Raw genomic sequence first — 23,186 nt, forward strand, 5'->3', positions numbered from 1 at the left:
AAGTTAGGTATTTGACCAACTCTTTTCTACTGGTGAAAAGAACATGAGTGGCCTGGCCTTCTCTCAACTTTTTTGCCAGGCACCACATAGGGTTTGCCCTACCTCACCTGTGTTCCCATGTGGAGGTGGCCCTACTGTTTATTTAGTTGCAGTAGAGGTCTTAGAACACTGAATTCTGTTTGAGTCTGGCAAAAGAGAGACAGAATTATGAGGATTAAAGCACAAAGATCACACTTAGTAAGTGACTACACTGATTTGGAGTATCATTGAGGCTTCTCCAGCAGTGCATGACACTCCCTGTTGTCTCCAAGTACCATCCATCTTTGCCTGAGTAAATATCTTTATGCATTCTCCTGGGAGAGCTAAAAAGGAAAGTGAAGAGCAGATCTAAAAATGTCTGTGCTTCGGTGTGTCCAGTGTAATTTCAGTAGTTGCTAAGCAACTTTCTAAAACAGATCCCCTTGACTTGTTAAACTAAGCTGTGGGACTGCTTGGTGAGGTCCCCGATGTAGGGTGTGGACAGCATCACCAACAGAGAGACTTCTGTTGACATACAGGGTGATTTATGTGATGGAAAGCCACGCTTGCCACCTAATTTAAACTGTAAATGGCATGGCTTTCTGGAATCAAGTACTTGTTTGATTCAGCTACTGACTGTGAGCTTTCTTTGCCCATGTATATATTATGTGTCTGTGTGTATGGCGGTTGGGGATGGGTCTAAATCGTGAAACATAAATGAAAGATCTTCACTGAAGACTTTCAGCAGCAACCTTAACCTGACCATTCTGGAAATGTCTTCCCTCTTTCTTGAAGTCTTGCTACTTTTCCCTTCTTTTTGTTTCATAGTTCTGAGAGTCCTTTTCTTGTTAACAAATTTCTCAGGCAGATTACAGTAGTTGCTTGAAGGGTTAGACATTGCAAGGTAAGTCAGTATTACTGAAAGTACCACATAAAGAACTGTAGCTCCTTAACATTTGTTGAGGTGGGGACTTGCTGCCCTCTTATGCGGGGTGCAGTACTTCACAGAGAAATCCAGGCACCTCTCTGAATGTTAAATAAGTCTGCTGTGAGTTGTCATGGCCTGTGCCCCAGACCCTTTAACAAAGTTTTGGAATTTTAATGTCATATGTGGATTTTTTTCACACTTGGTATCTGAAAAGTATCCCCAATTATATTTTAGATTCTAACTCGGCTTCTTAAGATGCCAGCCTTGGGGAGATTTGAATTAAAACCAGAAGTTTATTTAATAAACTTTTTTTCGTAAAGTCAAATAGCCTAGTGTTAAAATCAGTTGAGGCTGGCCGGCGCCGTGGCTCAACAGGCTAATCCTCCGCCTTGCGGCACCGGCACACCAGGTTCTAGTCCTGGTTGGGGCGCCGGATTCTATCCCGGTTGCCCCTCTTCCAGGTCAGCTCTCTGCTATGGCCTGGGAAGGCAGTGGAGGATGGCCCAAGTCCTTGGGCCCTGCACCCGCATGGGAGACCAGGAGAAGCACCTGGCTCCAAGCTTCGGATCAGCGTGATGCGCCAGCCGCAGCGGCCATTGGAGGGTGAACCAACGGCAAAAAGGAAAACCTTTCTCTCTGTCTCTCTCTCTCTCTCTCTCTCACTATCCACTCTGCCTGTCAAAAAAATTTTTTTAAAAATTAAAAAATAAAAATTAAAAAAAATCAGTTGAGGCTGAGATCATGAATCACCATCATAAACTAAGTTTTGGGGATACAAACAAAAATGGAAGCTATCACAGTTTTATGTAAAAATGTAGTAGCCATACTTTAAAATGTTGATAATATAGTACAAGAACAACACTTCTTCTGCACAGTGTTCACACACATCAAGTACATAGACTTATTTTATTCTGCAAAGGTTGGTGGGAAAAGCAAGATATTTTCAGCTAGTTTTGCTAGTGTTGCATACGTTGATGGTGGTGTGGCTGCTATGATGTCAAATTTTCCTTTTTCCTTAATAACAACAAATTGAAGTGAAGCTGTCAGTCCTTTTACTGTCCTGAATTCGTAAATTTCATGAATGGTGATATTGCCATTTCCTTGAAATTACCCCATCAACTGAAGTTTCATGTGTTTTTACAAATGATTTTTTAGTATTTTACCATTAATATTGCTGTATCTGGTGTGTTTTTAAAATTATTTTGGTTTTTTATTTGAAAGGGAGAAAGAGTGTGAGATCTCCTGTCTACTAGTTCATTCCCTAAATGCCTGCCAACAGCAGGGCTGGGCCAGGCTAAAGCCAGGAACCCAGAACTTAACCTGGGTTTTCCACTTGGGTGGCAAGTAGTCAATCTTCATCATCATCTGACTGCCAGAGTGTGCACTGACAGGAAGCTGGAATGGAAAATGGAGCTGGGATTCAAACCTAGGCACTCTGGGATATAGACATGCAATACAGACATCCCAAGCAGTACTTTAACCACTCTGCCAAATGCCCACCCTTGTTAGGTTTTTCAAAATATTTCTGTATGTACTTGTTGCTTTACACAGTCACTTGAGATCTTAAATGTTCATTCAAGAAATTTGTTGATGGAGTAATAATGGTTTTTAAGATGTCTCTAAATTTCCATTTTTATATTGGTTTTCATTGCATAAACACCAATTTTGGCATCTTCCCTGGAGCAGAATGAGTAGAAGATCATAAAGCTATATTTTATAAGAAATCTTTGCACACATAGGGCACATGGTTAGTTATTTCTTTTTTATTTTTTTTTCCAGAAATATTTAGGGATGTGGCATTGAAATGTCCACAGGCATCATGTGGCCCCCTCAGTGGAGAGCTTGGCGTGGAGGAGGGGGTCCTCCTTGTTCATCCTGCAAGGAAACTTGAAAGCTTTCTCATTTTTTTGCAGGGTGGGATGAGAAGTAGGAAAGATCAGTTTTTTAGGGGTCTGCAAATGGGACTCTATGTTGTAGTTTCTTTCTAGGGGCTTGAGTGTGTTAAGTTGGTCAGTTCATTTGCTACTGGTTACATGCTGTGGACAATGCCCTGATTGTTCTTCATTTGGCCATCTCAATTTTTGGGTCTGGGGAAGAAGTGGAATAGTGCCGGAAGCCTTAAATACTTGCTCAGACTGGACCACCTCTGATGACACAGAGGCTATGCTGCAGAGAGAGGGCTGGTTTTCTTAGCAGATTCTGGCAAATGAACTAAGCCAATATTGGCTGTTAGTAAACCTTTTAATGGTTATATTACTTCCAAAGTACAATTTGGGGACTATCTTTGTGTAAGCAGCCTGTATAAAATATAGTAATTGTTGTCCCATTTTGTGTGAACATTTCATAATAGCAAATATTTTCTGATAGCCAGTCTTTGAAGCCAAATGATGAGAGTGGCTCACTATACCTCAGTCACAGCCAGTAGGTAAAAAATATGATTAAAACATTAAATATTGGTGACCCCTAAATCATTGTCTCACTCTATTTATTGCCAACAATTCCATCACTTTTTGTTTTCTGCTTTAAAGAATGTATTTTTTTTTAAGATTTTATTTATTTTGAGAGTTAGAGTTACAGACAGTGAGAGTGAGAGATAGAGAGAAAGGTCTTCCTTCCATTGGTTCACTCCCCAAATGGCTGCTGTGGCTAGAGCTGCGCCAATCCGAAGCCAGGAGCCAGGAGCTTCTTCCCGGTCTCCCACATGGGTGCAGGGGCCCAAGGACTTGGGCCATCTTATACTGCTTTCACAGGCCACAGCAGAGAGCTGGACTGGAAGTGGAGCAGCCAGGCCTAGAGCTGGCACCCACATGGGATGGCGGCACTACAGGCGGAGGATTAACCTACTGTGCCACGGCACCAGCCCCAAAAATGAATTTCTAATATCGTGTTTTCACATTGTTTTAAATTTATCAATATACTGTGCTTTCAAAGTTGAAAAGGTTCTGTTGCCTGCAGGAAGGAGAAGCACATCTGATTTTAATAACTACACTTTAGAATAAAGTTTTCCAGTAATATGTTTCTATAAGGAACCTTGTTCCTATGAATCAGTATTTGGGCAACTGTTTAGAGTCCTGTATTGTCAACTATAGGAAGAGTTTGGTGGGCTACAGAAATCATTTTTATGTGCTTTTCATTTATGTAGTTATCATCAGTGGACTCAGTTGTAAGGAATTGCCTTCTTTAATAAATTCAAGTTTTGAAGTTTGATTACTGACAACAAAATGTATTGTTTTAAAAGATTTATTTATTTGAAGGTCAGAGTTACACAGAGAGAGGAAGAGACAGAGACAGAGACATCTTCCATCCGCTGATTCACTCCCTAAATGGAAGCAGTGGCCGGGGCTGGGACAGACCAAAGCCAGAAGCTTCTTTCAGATCTCCCACACCGGTGCAGGGACCCAAGAACTTGGGCCATCTACTACTACTTTCCCAGGCCATAGCAGAGAGCTGGATTGGAAGCAGAGCAGCAAGGACTCAAGCGGTCAAGCAGTTGATATGGGATACAGGCATTGCAGGCAGCAGCTTAGCCCTCTATGCCACAATACCAACCCCAAAATGTATTTAGATAATTCGATCTATGAACATTTTTCTTCATGAATTTCATATTTTTTATGCTGTGTGGAGCAAAGATGATTTATCATGAATATACATGGCTTGGGAGTTTGGTATTCTGGTGAAATTTTAAAGCAGAAAATTTGACTTTTTTTTTTTAAGATTTATTTATTTATTTGAAAGAGTTACATAGAGAGAGGAGAGGCAGAGAGAGTCTTCCATCCGATGGTTCACTCTCCAATTGGCCGCAACGGCTAGAGCTGTGCCAATCCAAAGCCAGGAGCCAGGAGCTTCTTCTAGGTCTCCTACGTGGGCGCAGGGGCCCAAGGACTTGGACCATCTTCTACTGCTTTCCCAGGCCATAGAAGAGAGCTGGATCAGGAGTGGAGTAGCTGGGTCTTGATCTAGCACCCATATGGGATGCGGGTGCTTCAGGCCAGGGTGTTAACCTTCTGCACCACCGCGCTGGCCCCATCATTTGGTTTTTCATTCATCTTAACAAGAGTTGAAAAATTCCTGTTTGTACTCTTTCTTGAAGACTTGTGACTTAAATGGATATCTAGTTACCTAACACTTGATGCTTAATGCTCTGAATGTTAGTATACCAAGCAATTCTTTAAAGGTTAGATTTAAGATGTAAGTTCAGGGGCCAGTGGTATGGTGCAGTGGGTTAAGCCGCCACTTGTGATGCCAGCATTCCATGTGGGTGCCAGTTAAGTGCTAGCTGCTCTACTTCTGATCTGGCTTCCTGCCAATGTGCCTGGGAGACAAGTGAAAGATGGCTCAAATGCTTGGGCCCCTGAACCCATGTAGATCTGGATGAAGTTCCAGGCTCTTAGCTCAGCATTACCTCTTTGGGGAATGAACCAGTATATGGAAAATCTCATTCTCTGCCTCTCCCTCTCCCTCTCTCTGTAACTCTTCATTTCAAATAAATAAATAAATCTTTAAAAAAAAAAAATGTAGGTGGGGCCAGTGTTGTGGCAGAGTGAGTTAAGCACTGTCTGCAATGCCGGCATCCCATATGGGCTCTGGTTCTTGTTGCAGCTGCTCTGCTTCTGATCCAGGTACCTGCTAATGCTCCTGGGAAAGCAACAGAAGATGCCCAAGTCCTTGGACTCCTGCACCCATTTTGTTGATCTGGATGAAGTTCCTGGCTCCTGCTTTTATCCTGGCCATTTCGGCCATTTGGGGAGTGAACCAGCAGATGGACAATTTCTCTATCTCTCACTCTCTAACTCTGCCTTTCAAATAAATAAATCTTTTTCTTTAAAGATGTAAGTTAATTTAGACAATTCTCCCTGGTATTATTGTTTAGATTTGTATAAACATTTGTCAATTCTTAAAGAAAATTATATTTTCCTAGATATACAACTTTGAAAACATATAACATTTTAACTAAAATATAACCTGAATTTTTATGTTCATTGTCATTCTGTTTCCCAGTTAATTTAACTGAGATATTTGAGATATTATAAACTTAATTCTTTTCAAAATCATTCATGTAGTATTTTTAGTCATGTGATGGCTTTTATACATTGTGACTGTTAGGGTATTCATGCTATGTGAAATTTTCATTCCATGTTTTATGTAGATGTTTACTTATAGCATTTTTACTCTTGTGGTAGCCTTTATACTTTGAACAGGATATTAATGTTACATGAAATTTTTCACTCCAGGTTTCATCTAGACAATATTTACACCTGTTAGAATATTCAAATAATGACAACAAATCCCAATGATGTGCCTTGTTTGAACTTTTGATGTTGTAATAAGATAAATACCTAGTTTGTAGTATGATTCAGTGTATTTAAAAGTTTAGAGACAATTAAGTAAAGCATTGTAATTAGGGATACACACATGGGTGGTAAAAGTCTAATTGGTGGTTACGCCAAGGGATGGAAAAGCTATGTGATCAGGGATATATGCATGGAGGCTTCTAAGGTATGGTAGTGTCCTTTTATGTTGTTATTTTCCCAACAGTTTATGTGTATTTTATAAACTCATATAGTGTTTCATAATTTAAGTTGGAATTAGAAAATAGGCATATAACACCATGTGTGGAAAAAATAATTTGTTTTATATGTGTTATGTTTTTAGAAAACGTATATTCAGAGCATTAACTAATTAAAAGTGTTTTTGAGCTAATAATTTTACTTAAATGAATATGTGTGTTTTTGGTTAAATTGGCTTTGATTTTCAAGCCCTTTATAAATTTTAAATTCTTGCTGAGAAGTGAAAAGTAACTCTTCAGTGGAAATTTTTGGTTTTTACATAATTGGAAAATAATACGCTTGATCCAATTTGCTAACTCTTTTGAGTAAATAAATGTGCCCAAGAAATTCTGCTAACCTAGATAATAGACTGCTTGAAGCCATTGTATCATGGTGGCATTCCTTTTACTGACTAGTTGATTTCAACAGCTGAGCCAAAATTATAGATGACCCTGTTGTATTAAGGTGACAAAAGGTTACAGCTCTGCAAATCTACTCTTGTTTTACTAGTATTGTGGCACTTAAATTTTCTCCCAAACAGCTTTATCAGTTTCTTTGAAATGCTGAACAAATGACATTTGCAGCAGTAAAATAAAATTAAAACATCCTTCAAGGAATGTCAGCCAGCTGGGCCATGGGCGCTTAATTTGTATTGTTGCCCTTGCCTGGGCCAGATGCTGCTGGGGAAGCAACCAGTGTGGTTTGTGTTCTTTTTTTATTATTATTTATTTTTATTTGACAGAGTTAGACAATGAGAGAGAGAGACAGACAGACAGAGAGAAAGGTCTTCCCTCCGTTGACTCACCCCCAAAATGGCCTCCACAGCCGGAGCTACGCCGATCCAAAGCCAGGAGCCAGGTGCTTCCTCCTGGTCTCCCATGCAGGTGCAGGGCCCAAGCACTTGGGCCATCCTCCACTGCCTTCCCGGGCCACAGCAGAGAGCTGGACTAGAAGAGGAGCAACCGGGACTAGAACCCGGCGCCCATATGGGATACCACAGCGCTGGCCCCGTGGTTTGTGTTCTTTCCCACCTCCCTGTTCTTCTTTTCCTTGGTGGTTAGGATCCCAATTTTTAGGTAGCAACCCCTGGAGTGCCTGTATCTCTGTTCCTTCCTCCCATCTTTGTTGTCACCAACATGAACATGAATGGTTGATGAAGTCTGCTTGGAAACTCTTAGCAGGAAGATTTATATCCTACCACATGAGGAAATAATTTAGAGAAAGTGATAATTGGAGGCATACCCAGAGAAAACCTTGGAGAAAAGTGCTTTGTGTTCCTCAGTTTTTACACCAAGCAAGCAAGTGTATCAGTTTGTAGTTGGCAGTTAATACAGTATGCTGCCAAGCTAAGGAAATAAGAGGCACAGGAATGAGCTGCTTAATGGCAACTAATAGTTAATAACAACAATCCATATATATATATATATATGAAGGGTCTTCAAAAAGTTAATGGAAGAAGTGTTTTATTAAAAAAAGTATGTGTGGATTTCAAAAAATTTTTGTATCAAAAAGAACTTACCTTTTAATTCCATTTTTCTGTGAAGTTTTAGAAGTGCCATCTTCTATTTCTGTCTAACAAAGAAGAAATTTCTATTGGAATGGGCATTTGGCACAGTGGTTAAGTTACCACTGGGATATCCACATTCTATATGGAGTACCTTGTTTGAGTCCCAGCTGCTCCACCTCCTGTCCAGCTTCTTGCTAATGTGTATCCTGGAAGGCAGCAGGTGATGGCTCAAGTACCTGGGTCCCTGCCACCCACATGGGAGACCTGAGTTCTGGGCTCCTGACTTCAACCTGGCCAAACTTCATCTGTTGCAGACATGGGGGGAGTAAACCAGTAGATGGAAGATGTCTCTCCATTTCTTTCAAATAAAAAAATTAAAATAAATGTTTTTTTTAAAGAGATTGCTGCTGCCACAGGCCTAGCACTGGAGTGTGAGCCCATCAAATCCGTTTGCAATCAGGATTACCACGCATCTTTCTCACACACATTTACTCACCTCTACAGGTTGCAGAACAAATAATAGCTTTCCCAAAGCACCTGCTGGGTAGTTTGATTTTTTTTTTTTTTTCTCAGACCACCAGTGTCTTAGTTATCCTGCACTGTGATGTAACTGAAGAGTCCATTTGAGTACTTGTTCCATTAAAGCAAAATAACAACAAAAATGTCACATATGAATAGATAGAAAATATACTGTGATCTCTTTAAAAGCTTTCCTTCTTGGAATATTTAGAATTCCTTGTGCTGCTGCTTTGAACAAAAGAATTTGTCTCTGCTGAAGATTAGGGTTCTGTGCTCAGAGCAAAAATAGATGAAGATGGTAGGGAGGTACTGAGTTGGAATTTTCTTCAGCCCCAGCTCTTGTCTCCCTTCTTATATATATGAAGATACTTCAAATAATTTGTGGAAAAGAGTTAAAAGATGTGTATTTTGATGCAAAAAATTCGAAATAATAGTTTTTCATAATACATATTTTCCATGAATTTTTTGAAGTACTCTGGAGCATTGACACATGCATAGTGTATCAGGTAAGTTTTGTACATCCTGTTTGCTATATTGATGTAAATTGTGACTTCTAAGTTTTTAAAGATAGTGACAGAGATTTGGATGTTCTCACTAGCCAGACAAAATATTTGGAGACTTTTTCTCCATTGTGATATAAATGAACCACTGAACTACCTCTGTGTGCAGAGGAAGTTGTAAGTACTTGGTTTTGAATCACAAGGGCCATTAAAGGAAGTAGGGTTGAAACTGTCCACAAAGAAACTAAAACCCTTTAAGGAAGCATGGTTATAACCTAGGGATTAATTAACGTCTCACAAAGCTATTTTAATCACTGCTATAATTTTACTTTTCTTCCAGATTCAACCCTATGAAAAGATAAAAGCTAGAGGCTTGCCTGATAATATATCTTCTGTGTTGAACAAACTGGTGGTGGTAAAACTCAATGGTGGTTTGGGAACCAGCATGGGTTGCAAAGGCCCTAAAAGTCTGATTGGTGTGAGGAATGAGAATACCTTTTTGGATCTGACTGTTCAGCAAATTGAAGTGAGTAACATTTAGCCTTTCTCTTGAGACACTAAAATAGCATTTAGGTTATCATTAATGTTATATTATAAAATGTAGCAAATGTGAATTTGAGCTACCTGAAGAGCTTGCTATCTTTAGTCTCTTTATTAGTGTTAAAAAAGGGTTTGTGTTCCAAAGACAAGTTCTTAGGGCAATGTAAGTCTTTGATCTTACATAGCATTTGTGGTTGCTAAAATTTCATCTGTTGAGATTGTTCTTTGATCTCTCTGTCCTCCAACCACCTTCTTTTTAGTGGCAGCCATTATCACAGGTGGAATAATCTAGCTTTATTAACCCTCTCTAGGAAGCTGAGGAGGATATAATATGTCTGGTTGGGTGCCATGGATGCCAGGAACTATTTTGGCTTCTTTCTTATGACAAAATCATTAACTAGCTCTTGCAAGGCAGTGACCCTATCTTTTTCATCATCTCTGTTGCCTAGAATGGTGCTGGCTGCTATGGTAGTAACCCAGCGGTAGCAGTGGCTAGCATTTATCCAGCATGGATTGTGTACCAAATATTGTTCTAATCTCTTTACATGTGCTGACTCATTTATTCCTTGCAATAGTTCTCTAAGGCAGTATTGTTGTCATCCCCATTTTACCTGATTTTAGATGAGGAAACCAAGGCACAGAGAGGTTGAGTTTCTAGCCCAAGTTGCCCTCGCTAAGTACAGAGTCAAATTTTGAACATAGGACAGTCTCACTTCTAAGATCAAGTTTTATTTCCACTTTGTGTTGCCTCGTAGCTCTTTTGAGTGATTGAAAAAATTTCACTTGGAGTATGGTGCATAATTCTGATATTTTAATCCTAAAAACGGGATTTTTTGTACTTTGTACTTTCATCCCACAGAGTAAATAATTAATTGGCACTTAACTCATCCAGTAAGGCCACAGAGCACACAGTTCTAGAGTCAGCTACCTTGGGCAAGCACGGGGACAGAGAGCAGGTATCTTGCCTCTGTCACTTATCTGGTCCTAAGTTTAGTCATCTGAAATGAAGACAGTAGTTTCTATATCACATGGTTATGCTTTAATGAACAACTACATGGTGAGTGGCTTAACAGAATGGGTAGTGCAAAGCAGTTACTTATGGCAAGCCTGTATATTTGGCAGAATACAGATAATGTCTTAGATATTTTGTGATTAACCAGTAAGATTTAATTTTACATTTTTAAGCAAAGGAAGAATAAGTCTGGGTAATCTGATTGTCATTTTCCTCCCTAGCATTTGAACAAAACCTACAATACAGACGTTCCTCTTGTTTTGATGAACTCTTTTAACACAGATGAAGATACGAAAAAAATACTACAGAAGTATAATCATTGTCGTGTGAAAATCTACACTTTCAATCAAAGCAGGTACAAGGAGTTAAAATAAACTCTGAGGGTGTTATTTCTGGGAAAGGACAGCAGCCTCAAGATGTACATATACCACAGATTAATGTTGGCAAATGCTTGATGCCTTTAAAGCTGAACATTTGTGAATAGATTTGTGATTATTAAAATCTCTCTATGGATATGTATTTCCAATTCTTAGAATCTTCTTGAGATTCTGTCTCATGTCCAGAATACTCGAGAACAGCTTAGGTCTTTAGCTTTTTGAGGGCATATTTGTTTTCAAGGTGGGTCTGTGAAAAATCTTTCTGTATTCTACAATATTGATAATCTTGTTTCTTTTGGAAGGGATTTTATCAATATCCTTAGGCTTGGGGGTAATTTACTAAATACTGGAAAAAATTTACTTTGAGGAAGAGAGGGAGTAGAGAAAATCTGGTGATGAATTGTGAGAAGGCCCAGGCAACTTGCATGTAAGAATGGACAATAATCTATATGAATTTACACAGAAGGGGTACCTCTAAAGTTCTGCCATTAGTTTTGCTTGGTTTTTAAAGTTATTTTTTCCTATAGACACTTGTTTGAATCACAGATGCTTTGCCTCCGTTTTCTGGTTGGTCTTCAGTCAGTTCGCAGTGCTGTCTGCTCTGTTTCCCTCTTCCCCTATCATCAGTCCTCCTCATCTTGCAAATGGTGGGAAGCAGATATCCTGGAATACTAACCTGCTACTGATTTGCTAGGAAAGAAAAGGAACTACTCCTGAATATATCGATTTGTAAGAATGGGCAGTTTTTCCTAGTTAAGTTTGCAGGGAAAAGAACAATTCCACAACAAGTAATTTTGAGAAAATTTAGTCAATACATCTTTCTTCTTGGAGAGTCATAAAACATATAGACATCTTAAGGGTATCCTCCCATCTGTATGATCGTGGAACTTCTTTGTGTGTCTACGTGAACTATTCCTATCTAAAATGAAGATTTTTGGACAACACAGATAATGAGAGATGTTCTTAAATGCAGTCACCTATAATTAAATCATTTAGTATTAACAGACTCTGAAAAGAATGGAGATTTTATTTAACTTCAATGCATTGATTTTACCTAAAGGTCCAGAATGCCCTACAGAGCCAATATTAAAAAGAACTCCTCTTATTTTTTTTAAGGTACCCAAGGATTAATAAAGAATCTTTACTTCCTGTGGCAAAAGATGTATCTTATTCAGGGGAAAATACAGAAGCTTGGTACCCACCAGGTCATGGTGATATATACGCCAGTTTCTACAACTCTGGTTTGCTGGATACCTTTATAGGAGAAGGCAAAGAGTATATTTTTGTGTCTAACATAGATAATCTGGGTGCCACAGTGGATCTTTATATTCTTAATCATCTAATGAACTCACCCAATGGAAAACGCTGTGAATTTGTCATGGAAGTCACAAATAAAACTCGTGCAGATGTAAAGGTAAATACTAAGTTGAAGCACTTTGGGGGGAAATCCATGTTTTCACATCACGTATGTCTTATAGTTAAAAACAGTTTTGTTTTACTTGAAAGTTTGTAAGTTAAGCAGAATATATCTACTTGACTTCATTGTAAGATAGAGTAAGGTGATATTCAGTGGATTATCTTATGTTTTCTAACATAACAGTGTATATCATAAACCCATAATTGATATTAAAATTATTTTTTGAATAATCTTTTAACAGAAAAGAGTTGCACATATGTTTATGGAATAAATTGAAACATTTAGAAACACTTTCAATAAGTTTTTTTAAATCTTCTAGTTTGGTAGTTAATGAGTTTTTGTCTGTTTTGCCCCTTTAATAAAAATTTATTACTTTTATTTCTTCAGTGTGTGTATGAATGTGTATTTTATCACTGTAAAATTTCTGTAGTACCTTAAAAATGCAGTTTAATATTGTATGTTTGGTGTTCATGATATTTAGCTTTTGATGGAATGGCACACACAATTTTACTACTCACTCACAGTAAGTCAGAAAGATGAGCAGTGTGTAACTATTAAAGTAGTCAGTTCCTGACTTGGATTTTATGACTTCTTGGGAAGTCTTACTCACAAACAAGTGAGTGTCTCCTCTTCCCATACTGCCACAGATAGTAGCTGTGAGAACATCTTTAGCTTGAGACCACTCAGTGGTCAATTCTCATCTACTTACACATCTGTCTTCTTTCTTCCCATATCCTAGAGCCAGTCAGAGCAGGGCCTGAGGTGACTGAACTAGCTAATGGATAAAGGGGGCTGACTTGGGTCTATTCAGGAATGTTCTGTAGCAGACCTTGGGAAAGTGATGAAGATTTTGATGCACTATTTCCATGGCTTTAATTATAGACAAGATGATGAATATGCAGTATAACATGACAGATAGCTTCAATTATTTCATTTTACCTTCGAACATAACGTTGCACTGATTGTGGAAGATTCTATCATCAGTCTTTTCTATAAAATTTGTGGACTATAAACAGTGTGGTATGGTTGTCATTGAGAGAAATGTAGAGGCATTCACTATTTTCTGCCTTTCTAGGGTGGGACACTCACTCAGTATGAAGGCAAACTGAGACTGGTGGAAATCGCTCAAGTGCCAAAAGCACATGTTGATGAGTTCAAGTCTGTATCAAAATTCAAAATATTTAATACAAACAACCTATGGATTTCTCTTGCAGCAGTTAAAAGACTGCAGGAGCAGAATGCCATTGACATGGAAATCATTGTGAATCCAAAGGTAAGCTAAGGGTTCAGCCTTTTGAGCTCCTTGATTTCTAAGATCATAGTAGGCTACACACAGACCTCACTGCCCTCTCCCTTTGGCTCATCTGTTCCATAAGGCACTTCTTTTGCCTGGTCACACTCTTTAGTTACTGTCCCTGTCTTCCAAAGTCTGCGCTCATCCCTGTAGTGAGCCAAGGCCTGGGGTACCTTGTTTGACTGTGGGCTGAGGTAGTGTCAAGAGTCCTGTGCTTATAAATATAGGACCTACCACTGATTTACTTATTGCTCTGACAAACAGGTCATTTGGCCTTAGGTACCATGCATGAGTTTTCTAAACCTTTTGTTCTTCACGTTAAATGAAACTGATATTATTGAACAGAAGAGTTACAAGACTGAAAATAGCTCACATATGTATTACTGCCTGCCATATGGTAGGTGGTTTAGAAATGTTATTTCTCAAAATTATATTTGGATCTCTGAGTCCACTTCCCAAATATTAACTATCCCACGTGGAACTGAGCTCTAAGTTGTACATACCTAAAACGTGTGTTTCCTCCCTGCCTCTCCCCCATTTCTTGCAGACTTTGGATGGAGGCCTGAATGTCATTCAATTAGAAACTGCAGTAGGAGCTGCCATTAAAAGTTTTGAGAATTCTCTAGGTATTAATGTTCCAAGGAGCCGTTTTCTGCCTGTCAAAACCACGTCAGATCTTTTGCTTGTGATGTCAAACCTCTATAGCCTTAATGCAGGATCTTTGACAATGAGTGAAAAACGGGAATTTCCTACAGTGCCCTTGGTTAAATTAGGCAGTTCTTTTACAAAGGTATGTAACGGTAAAGATATATGTGAAATTTATTATTTCTTAAATGTCTACAGACATGATACACATGTAAATTGGAGATTAATTATAGTTTCCACAGCTGATCTGTTCTTTTCCTCTATCTTTGATGTCTTTTTAAGGGAATTGGCCATAGCAGAAAGGATGTAGCTCATTTTTGAAACATGATTGCTGTGGGGAATAGAAAAGGATGTTAAACTGGGAGACATTTTATCTTTTGTCTCTTCCAAGACAGATACTGCTTTTGTCAATAGGGGAAAAGGTTAATTCTAGCTTGACAGATATTATGGAGCCCCTGCCATGTGCTGGGCATTGAACAGTAAATAGAATCCTTGTCTTTCATGGAATAAACATTCTAGTGGGAGAAAGAATGACAGTAAGAAAATAAATTAGATACACAGTATGTGAAGTGGTGGTAAAAAAATATCAAGCAGAGATGGAAGAACAGAGTATGTGTAAGTGGAGTGATGGTGTCATTTTACATTTGGTGGCCACAAGATGGCCTAAGAAGTCGAGTGAGTTCACTGTGCATATATTTGGGGTGTAAAGCATTCCAGGTAGGGGAAATAATAAGTATAGTAAAACCTCACTCCAACATGATAAGTGGAATCCAGAAGACTTAATCGTGTAAAAATGTGAGAGGTCAATAAGTGATAGGATGGGCCTTTTTGGCTGCCCTGTAGGTCTTGCTTTGCCATGTAAGTGTATTCTGTGGATGCCAGGTGATGAATTGGGTAGAATACTAGGAATGTGTGCTCTAAAATTGAAAAGTAGAAAATGTTTCAAGAAAAAGGGAGTGATAATGTGTCAGATGGAGCTGCTGATTCAAGTTAGATGGGTGAGAATTGACCACTAGATTTAACATGGAGTTCTCAGATCCTGACTGAAATGGATTTAAGAAAGAATGGGAAATAAAATGTAAATAACTCATTTGAAAGTTTGGCCTTAAGAAACAGAAATGGGGCCATAGGAAGAAAGAGATACAAAATTTGAGAGTTTTTTTAATATTTTTAAAATGTACAGTATGTTTATACATTGATGTAGCCAAAAGGGGGAAAATATTGAAAAGGACAATAGCTGGAATGATATGCTCGAATAGGCCATTTGAAGGAATAGAATGCAAAAGTGGAAGTCCTCCCTAGTACAAGGGAAAACAGCAAGGAGCTAGCTGGCAAAGTGGTGGCTGAAGCTAGTAGGAATTTTCTTTTTTTTTTTTTTTTTTTAAAGTTCTTGATTAACATGTAATACTTAGGTATGTTTTTATGGGAAACAGTGCAATATTTGAGTACATATATACACAATAAACTGATAAGGCCACACAGCATTTCCATTTCCTTTTATGTTTGGAGCCTACCATTTCCTCTCTTTCAGTTCTCTATGTAGTATATAGTACATTATTGTCAACTACAGCTCCCTCACTGTGCTGTAGAATATTGAAACTTATTACTTCTCTGTTTTGGTACCTGTTATCTAATCTCCACTTCCCCTTCCTCCACCTTACCAAGTGTCCAGTAGTCACTTTTCTAATCAGATTCTTTTTAACTTCCACATATAAGTCAGAACATGTGATATTTGTCTTTCTGTGTCTGGCATATTTCACTTAACATAGTGACCTCCAGTTCCATCCATTTTGTTGCAAATGACATGATTTCATTTTTCATGACTGAATAATACCCCATTATATATATAGATATAGATACACCATATTACATCAAAGTGCAGGTATCTCATATGCTGATTTCATTTCCTTCAGATATATAACCAGAAGTAGGATAGCTCGGTCATATGGTAGATCTAGTTTTCGTTTCCAAGAAACCTCCACACTGTTCTCCGTACTGTCTATACTAATTTACATTCCTACCAACAAAATGTAAGAGTTTCATTTTCTCCACCCCAGTGTTTGTTGTTTTTGTCTTTCTAATATCTGTTATAATTGAAGTGAAATGATAATCTTATTATAGTTTTTATTTGTATTTTCCTGATGGCTGGTGATATTGAGCATTTTTCATATATTTCTTGGCCACTTTTACCCTTTTGACAAACACTTGTTCAGATCCTTTGCGCATTTCTTAAGTGGATTGATTTTTTGTTGTTGTTGAATTTTTTGAGTTCCTTATATTTTCCAGATCATCTTTGGCAGATGCACAGTCTGCAGATACTTTCTCCCATTCTTTTAGGTTGTCTCTTCATTGTATTATTTCTTTGCTGTGCAAAAAGCTTTTTTCTTAATTTGATATAATCCCATTTGTTTAGTTTTGCCTGTGTTATTTATACTTTCAGTATCTTATCCAAAAACTCATTGCCTACATCAGTGTCTCGAAATGTTTCTTCTGTGTTTTTTTTTTTTTTTCCTCCATAGTTTCAGGTGCTTATATTTAGGTCTTTCATATATTTTGAGTTGATTTTTATATGGAGGTAGGGGTTAATTTTGGGGAGAGTGAGAGGTTATAAGTTTCTGTCTTCTGCAGATGGGTACCAGGTTTTCCCAACACCATTTATTGAAGAGACTGTCCTTTCTTCACACTATTTTTACACCTTTGTTGAGATTCAGTTGGCTATACTTGCATGGATTAATTTCTGGGATCTGTTCTGTTCTGTGTATCTCTTTTTATTCTGTTACCATCCTGTTTTGGTTTACAGTAGCTCTGTATTATATCCTGAAATCTGATGTGATGCTTTTCAGCTTTGTTTTGTTTGATTTCAAAATTGCTTTGGATATTTAGGGATTTTTGTGTTTCTACATGAATTTTAAGATTTTTTTCCCCTAGTTCTGTGAAGGTCATCATTGGTATTTTGATGGGGAGTGTATTATATAACTTTGTGTGCTATTACAGACACTGAACATGGTTTTCCAATCCATGAATGGTCTTTATATTTTTCTTATTGAGTAAACCAAATTTATCTCATTAGTGGTTTGCAATTTTCATCATAGAGGTCTTTCACATCCTTGGTTAAATTGATTCTAAGGTATTTTATTTCATTATAACTATTGTGAACGGGATTCCTTTTTGTAATTTCTTTCTCAGCAAATTTTTTGTGATTAGTGTGTATAAATGCTGCAGATTAAAAAACAATATTGGGGGTAGAAAGAGAAAATGAGAAGACTCTCTCATCTCTGGTTCACTTCCCAGATGCTCACAATAGCCAGGGATAGGCCAGACTGAATTTGAGAGCCAGTAACTTAATCTGGGTCTCCCATGTGGCTGGCAGGGACCCAACTATTCAGTGCATCCCAGGGTGTCCTTAACAGGAAGCTGGAATTAGGAGCAGAGCCAATTCTCAACATATGATGCAGGCATCCAAGTAGATGTTAACACTAGGCCAGACAACCACCCTTATTTTTTGTGTTGATTTTATATTCTGCATCTCACTGAATTAGTTTGAGTTTAAATAGTCTTTTGGCAGAGTTTTTAAGTTTCTCTAAATACAGAATCGTCATCTGCAGATGATTTAACTTTCTCCTCTCCTATTTGTACGTCTTTTATTTCTTTCTCTTGCCTAAAAGTTGGCTAAAAGTTCTAGTACTGTATTAAATAAAGAGTGGTAAGAGTAGACATTCTTGTGTGCTTCAAGATCTTAAACAAAATGCTTTTAGCTTCTGTCCATTTAGTATGATGTTGGTTCTGGGTTTGTCCCATTTAGTATGATGTTGGTTCTGGGTTTGTCACAGATAGCCTTTATTATGTTGAAGTATGTTCCTTCTATACTTAACTTGTTCAGGGTTTCTCTCATGAATGCATGTTGAATTTTACTGAATGCTTTTTCTGCATCCATTGATTCTGTGACCATAATGTATTCTGTTTATTGATTTAAACATGTTGAAACATCCCTGGAAACCCAGGAGCAATCCCCTTTGATCACAGTGATGCTTTTGATGTGCTGTTGGATTTGATTTTCTAGTATTCTGTTGAGAATATTTACACCTATGTTCACTGGGAATATTGGTCTGTTGTTTTATTATTGTTGCATCCTTTTCTGGTTTGAGAATCAAGGTAATTCTGGCCTTATACAATGACTAGGGTAGGGTTTCCTTTCAGTTTTTTTGGAGTAGTTTGAGAAGAACTGGTGCTAAATTCCTCCTTAAAACAGAATTCAGGAGTCAAGCTACCCAGTCCTGGGCTTTTCTTTACTGGGTAACCTTTGGTTATTAATTTATTCTCAGAACTTGTTATTGCTCTGTTCAGGTTTTCTGTGTCTTCCTGGTTCAATTTCAGTAGGTTATGTGTGTCCAGAAATGTACTCACTTTTCTTAGGCTTTCCATTAGGTTGGCATATAATTGTCCATAATAGTCCAGAATGATCCTTTTTATTTCTTAGATACCAATTGCAATATCTCATTTTCATGCCTGATTTTGAGATTTTTGCTTAGCCCAACAAAAAGTTTATTGGGTCGCTTAATGATGATCTAATTTATGTAGGAAGTTAATTGCTATGAACTTCCCACTTACTACTGTATTTGCTGTACTAAGTTTTGGTTTGTTGTGTTTCCACTTTATCTCAAAAAAAAATTTTTTTTAATTTCTCTTTGGATTTCTTTACTCATTGTTCATTCAGAAGCATGTTGTTCAAGCTCTCTTAAGGTTTTAAAGTTTCTTTTATTAACTTCTAGTTTTTATTATTTCGATTTTAAGGTTTGTTTTATTAACTTCCAGTTTTATTCTGTTGTGGTCAGAGAAAATACGATTTATTTGATTTATTAATTTATTTGAGAGGCAGAATTAAAGAGAGACATCTTCCAACTGCTGCTTCACTCCACCAAACAGCCACAATAGCCAGGGCTGGGCCAGGCTGAAGCCAGGAGCTGAGAGCTCCTGCCCCGTCTCAAATATGGGTGCCTGGGCCCAAGCACTTGGGAGCATCCTCTGCTGCTTTCTCAGGCACATTAGCAGGGAGGTGGACTGAGACAAGGCAATCTAGTAACGGGATGCAGATATCCACAATAGTGTCTTTTGTTTGTTTTAAAGAGTCATTTTATTTATTTGAAAGAGTTAGAGTCAGAAATAAAAGAGTTAGAGAGAGAGAGATGGAGAGAGAGAGAGAGAGAATCTTTCATCCACTGGCTCACTTCTCAGATGACCACAAAGGCCATAGCTGAGCTGATCAGAAGATAGGAGTTAGGAGCTTCTTCCAGGTCTCCCATGTGGGTGCAGGGGCCCAAGGACTGGGCCATCTTCTGCTTTCTCAGGCCACAGCAGAGAACTGGGTCGGAAGCAGAGCAGCCGGGACTGGTGCCCATATGGGATGCCAGCACTGCAGACTAACCCACTGTTGCACAACGCTGGCCCTCACAATAGTGTCTTAACTGCTATGTCAAATGCCACCTCTAGGTTGTTACTTGCAGGTAATGGCTTAGTCTTGGCATTTTTAAAGAAATTTATTTTGAATATTCTTTATTTTTCTACTGAGTTTTATATAGAAGTTCATATAATAGTTTTCATAATGGTAGTTATGTTTTGCTTCTGTCTGTAGTACTCCCTTATGCATCTTTTGTAAAGCCTATCTAATGGTTATGAATTTCCTCAGTTTTTATCTTGGGAAGTCTTTTTTATTTATGAACGGTATGTTTGTTCTTTCAGAACTTGGGATATATCATTCTATTCCCTTCCTGACCCATAGGGTTTCTGTTGAAAAATCTGCTACTTTTATGGTGGCTTTTTAAATGTGACTTGGTACTTTGTTCCTACCATCTCTCCATGTTGTGCTGCTTGGGTTGGGGAAGAGAGCAGTGAGCAGTGCTGCAGCCACCAAAGAAATGTTTTTAGAGTTCAGTTAAATTGTCTTATTACCTTAATTCACATTTTTCTGTGAATCCTTCTGTGAAACAGTTTTTATGTTTTAAGGTTCAAGATTATCTACGAAGATTTGAAAGTATACCAGATATGCTTGAATTGGATCACCTCACTGTTTCAGGAGATGTGACATTTGGCAAGAATGTGTCATTAAAGGTATGTTATAGACACTTAGGTACCAAATGAATGGAGTAATAATAGAATTAAAAAGGAAGGAAAGTCCACTATGGGAAGCAGTCCACTCCTAGACTCCTAGAACGACATTCGCTGTAAACAACACTCTGACCTCAGAATCAACCCTTAAGGCTAGTCCTGGTCTGGTTTGAAAGGCCTGTGAGAGCTTTTCAGGCATGGAAAGCCAAGACTCTATGGCAAAAAATATCCTACATGGAGGATCTTTGTGAGACCTCACTGGAAAAAAGGGGTCATCAAAGAAGGATGTACTGTTCTCTGAAGGGAGGAAAGAACATCCACTTTGCTTATGGCCATATCCAAACACTGATGGAGTCTGTGGTCACAAAAGGCCTCTTATAGCCTTGGCAGCCCATGGCAAGAGCCACAGGTAATCACTGACATCGTAAATAAGAGTGTTAATTGTTAAAGGAACAACAGAAGTCACTGCACTTTCCGTGTAGGACCTCCATCCTTAATGAGTTGTACTATGAGAATCAACTGCAAATCTTGTTCTCAAACTGTACTCTATATGTTGTGTGTGTGCATGGGTGCAAATTTTTGAAATCTAAACATGGGGTTGGTCCTCTGTATATAAAATAAAACTAAAAATGAACCATAGTGAAGATGGGAGAAGGAGAGGGAGTGTGAGTATGGGGGAAAGAACCACTATATTCCTAAAGTTGTATCTATGAAACTTAAAAAAAAAAAAAAGAAATTCCCAGATTTATTTTGATAACTTTATTCAAAATTCCATCCCTTAGGTATTTTAATGAGTTAGCTGTAAACAAATTTATGGATAGAAGGTTTTCAAAAGGTACTTTAAAGCACCTTCTAGTAATTGCAACTAATTTTTAATCTAAAAAATTAAAATCAGCATTAGAGTAGTAAGTAGGAATTTGGAGGCAATAATTCTGCCTTGCGGGATAGTCTATGAAAAATCATTTAATGAAACGACCTCAGTTTACTAATTTTAAACATTATATGTCTCAAAACAATAGAGCCAGTATTTTTAAAAAAGCAAAAAAAAAAAAAAGTGAAGCTACCTTCAAATCAATTAAAGTCCTGTGTCACCAAATAAATATGACACATTTCAAGAAATGAAAGTGCATGGTAATAGCAGTTACTCAAGATCTTCTCAGTCAGATGGTGATGATGAACTTCTGATTTAGATTTATGCATGAACATCAGAGAATATAATGCATGTAAATGTATATTACTAGGAGTAAAATGACATGGGGCTTTAGAGCCAAAAATTAATAAAGCATTAGAAATGTGCAGGGTCATTTGTCCTCATTGGAAAATCTACACAAAAACTGTGAAATAGATAATTCTATTAAAATAGTGATGTTCTTCCAAAAATATGAGCATAATTTTAAGTAGCTATTATTTTAGTTACTAAGCAAAACACATGAATTTCAGGACAGCATATCTTATATAAAATTTTCTAAAAGTAAAAATTTTACACTGTTAAAAAATGGATCCACACATGAAATAGGTTACTACAGTATTTAGTGTTCTTCCATTAATATACTACCTAGATAAAATACAAACATAACCTTGGGCCTTTTCCGGAATGTAGCATACAAATGGAAAATAAATACTAATTAGTAACTTAACTGATACTGCTTACTGATGTGTGACAGGATTGCTATTAGCATTGAATGAAAATAAAAGCAATGACAACTTGTGAAAAGAACTGTTCTGTAGTCATTGTAGCCTAGCATAAGAAACAGGAAGGAAATTTACAGCTTACAACCAAAACAACTTTTCCTAATTTTTTTTAAATCGCATTCTTAAATTTCTTGTGTTCTTCCCATTAAAGCTACTTACTTGAAAAAACAAAAACAAAAATTATTAATTTTATTGCTAATACTGCCCAAGTCTCATGTAAGAAATACGTAATCAGTAAAACTGTCTTTTTAAAAAAGACAAACTTCTATGTAAATATAAACCAAGCACCTTTTACTTTTTTTTGAAGTCTAGATAATGCTGGTCTAGCCAGCAGTTCTCCAAAAGCACCCATCACATCACAGTACCATGTCTACTTTCTACTCTTGCCTCCAAGTAATCTAGGACTACTGTTGGGATTGTTGCAGAAGGACACGTTACAATTTTCCTTAAGTTGTTTTTGCTTAATATTGTTTCTAAATACAATTATTCCCCTATAAGAGGAGTTCTGCATCAACTGGAAGATAATCAACTGTATTTTAATTTCAGTTGCAAATACATTGCTGATTTTTATTTTTCCTTTCACTTAGGGAACGGTTATCATTATTGCAAACCACGGTGACAGAATTGACATCCCACCTGGAGCAGTATTAGAGAACAAAATTGTATCTGGAAACCTTCGCATCTTGGACCACTGAAATGAAAAATATGTACACTTTATACTAATTATGGGCTAAATAGTTTCTTACAATGAAGTATCCTCTAGGATTCTAAAATAGGCAGGTACCACACTATGTTACTGTACCCTACAGTGTTGATTTTTAAACAAGAGTTTTCTTCAGTATGCTTTTAGTCTAAGAAAAGCACAGATGAAGCAATACTTTCCTTCTTTGAAGAGGATCCTGAAAGTTAGTTGATCTTAAAGTGCAATATTGTTTAATCTTAAAACTGGGGCAGCTCTGCTGGAAATATTTTAACAGAAGCCTCAAAGATGGTCACTTTGATTGCTTGTGATTTCAAAAATAAAGTGGTGAAGCTTTACATGTGTATAGTTGTACTTTTTAATGCTAACTTTATGAAGTGGCAAAATAA

The 23,186-nt window shown here is 37.6% G+C and overlaps 1 protein-coding gene across 2 annotated transcripts in view; it reads left to right on the forward strand.

Annotated features, from left to right (window-relative positions):
* Nucleotides 1-23,135, forward strand: part of UGP2 (UDP-glucose pyrophosphorylase 2) — a 65,926-nt gene extending 42,791 nt beyond the window's left edge. For both annotated transcript variants that reach the window (XM_062209528.1, XM_062209527.1), the window contains exons 4-10: nt 9,359-9,544; nt 10,792-10,925; nt 12,064-12,361; nt 13,440-13,637; nt 14,206-14,448; nt 20,304-20,408; nt 22,685-23,135. In XM_062209528.1, the coding sequence (XP_062065512.1) occupies nt 9,359-9,544; nt 10,792-10,925; nt 12,064-12,361; nt 13,440-13,637; nt 14,206-14,448; nt 20,304-20,408; nt 22,685-22,792 (1,272 nt within the window). In that variant the 3' untranslated portion in view covers nt 22,793-23,135. The remainder of the gene's footprint in view (nt 1-9,358; nt 9,545-10,791; nt 10,926-12,063; nt 12,362-13,439; nt 13,638-14,205; nt 14,449-20,303; nt 20,409-22,684) is intronic.
* Nucleotides 23,136-23,186: the final 51 nt, after the last annotated feature.

Source organism: Lepus europaeus, chromosome 13, assembly GCF_033115175.1.
Source record: "Lepus europaeus isolate LE1 chromosome 13, mLepTim1.pri, whole genome shotgun sequence".
In the NCBI taxonomy this organism is placed as follows: Eukaryota; Metazoa; Chordata; class Mammalia; order Lagomorpha; family Leporidae; genus Lepus; species Lepus europaeus.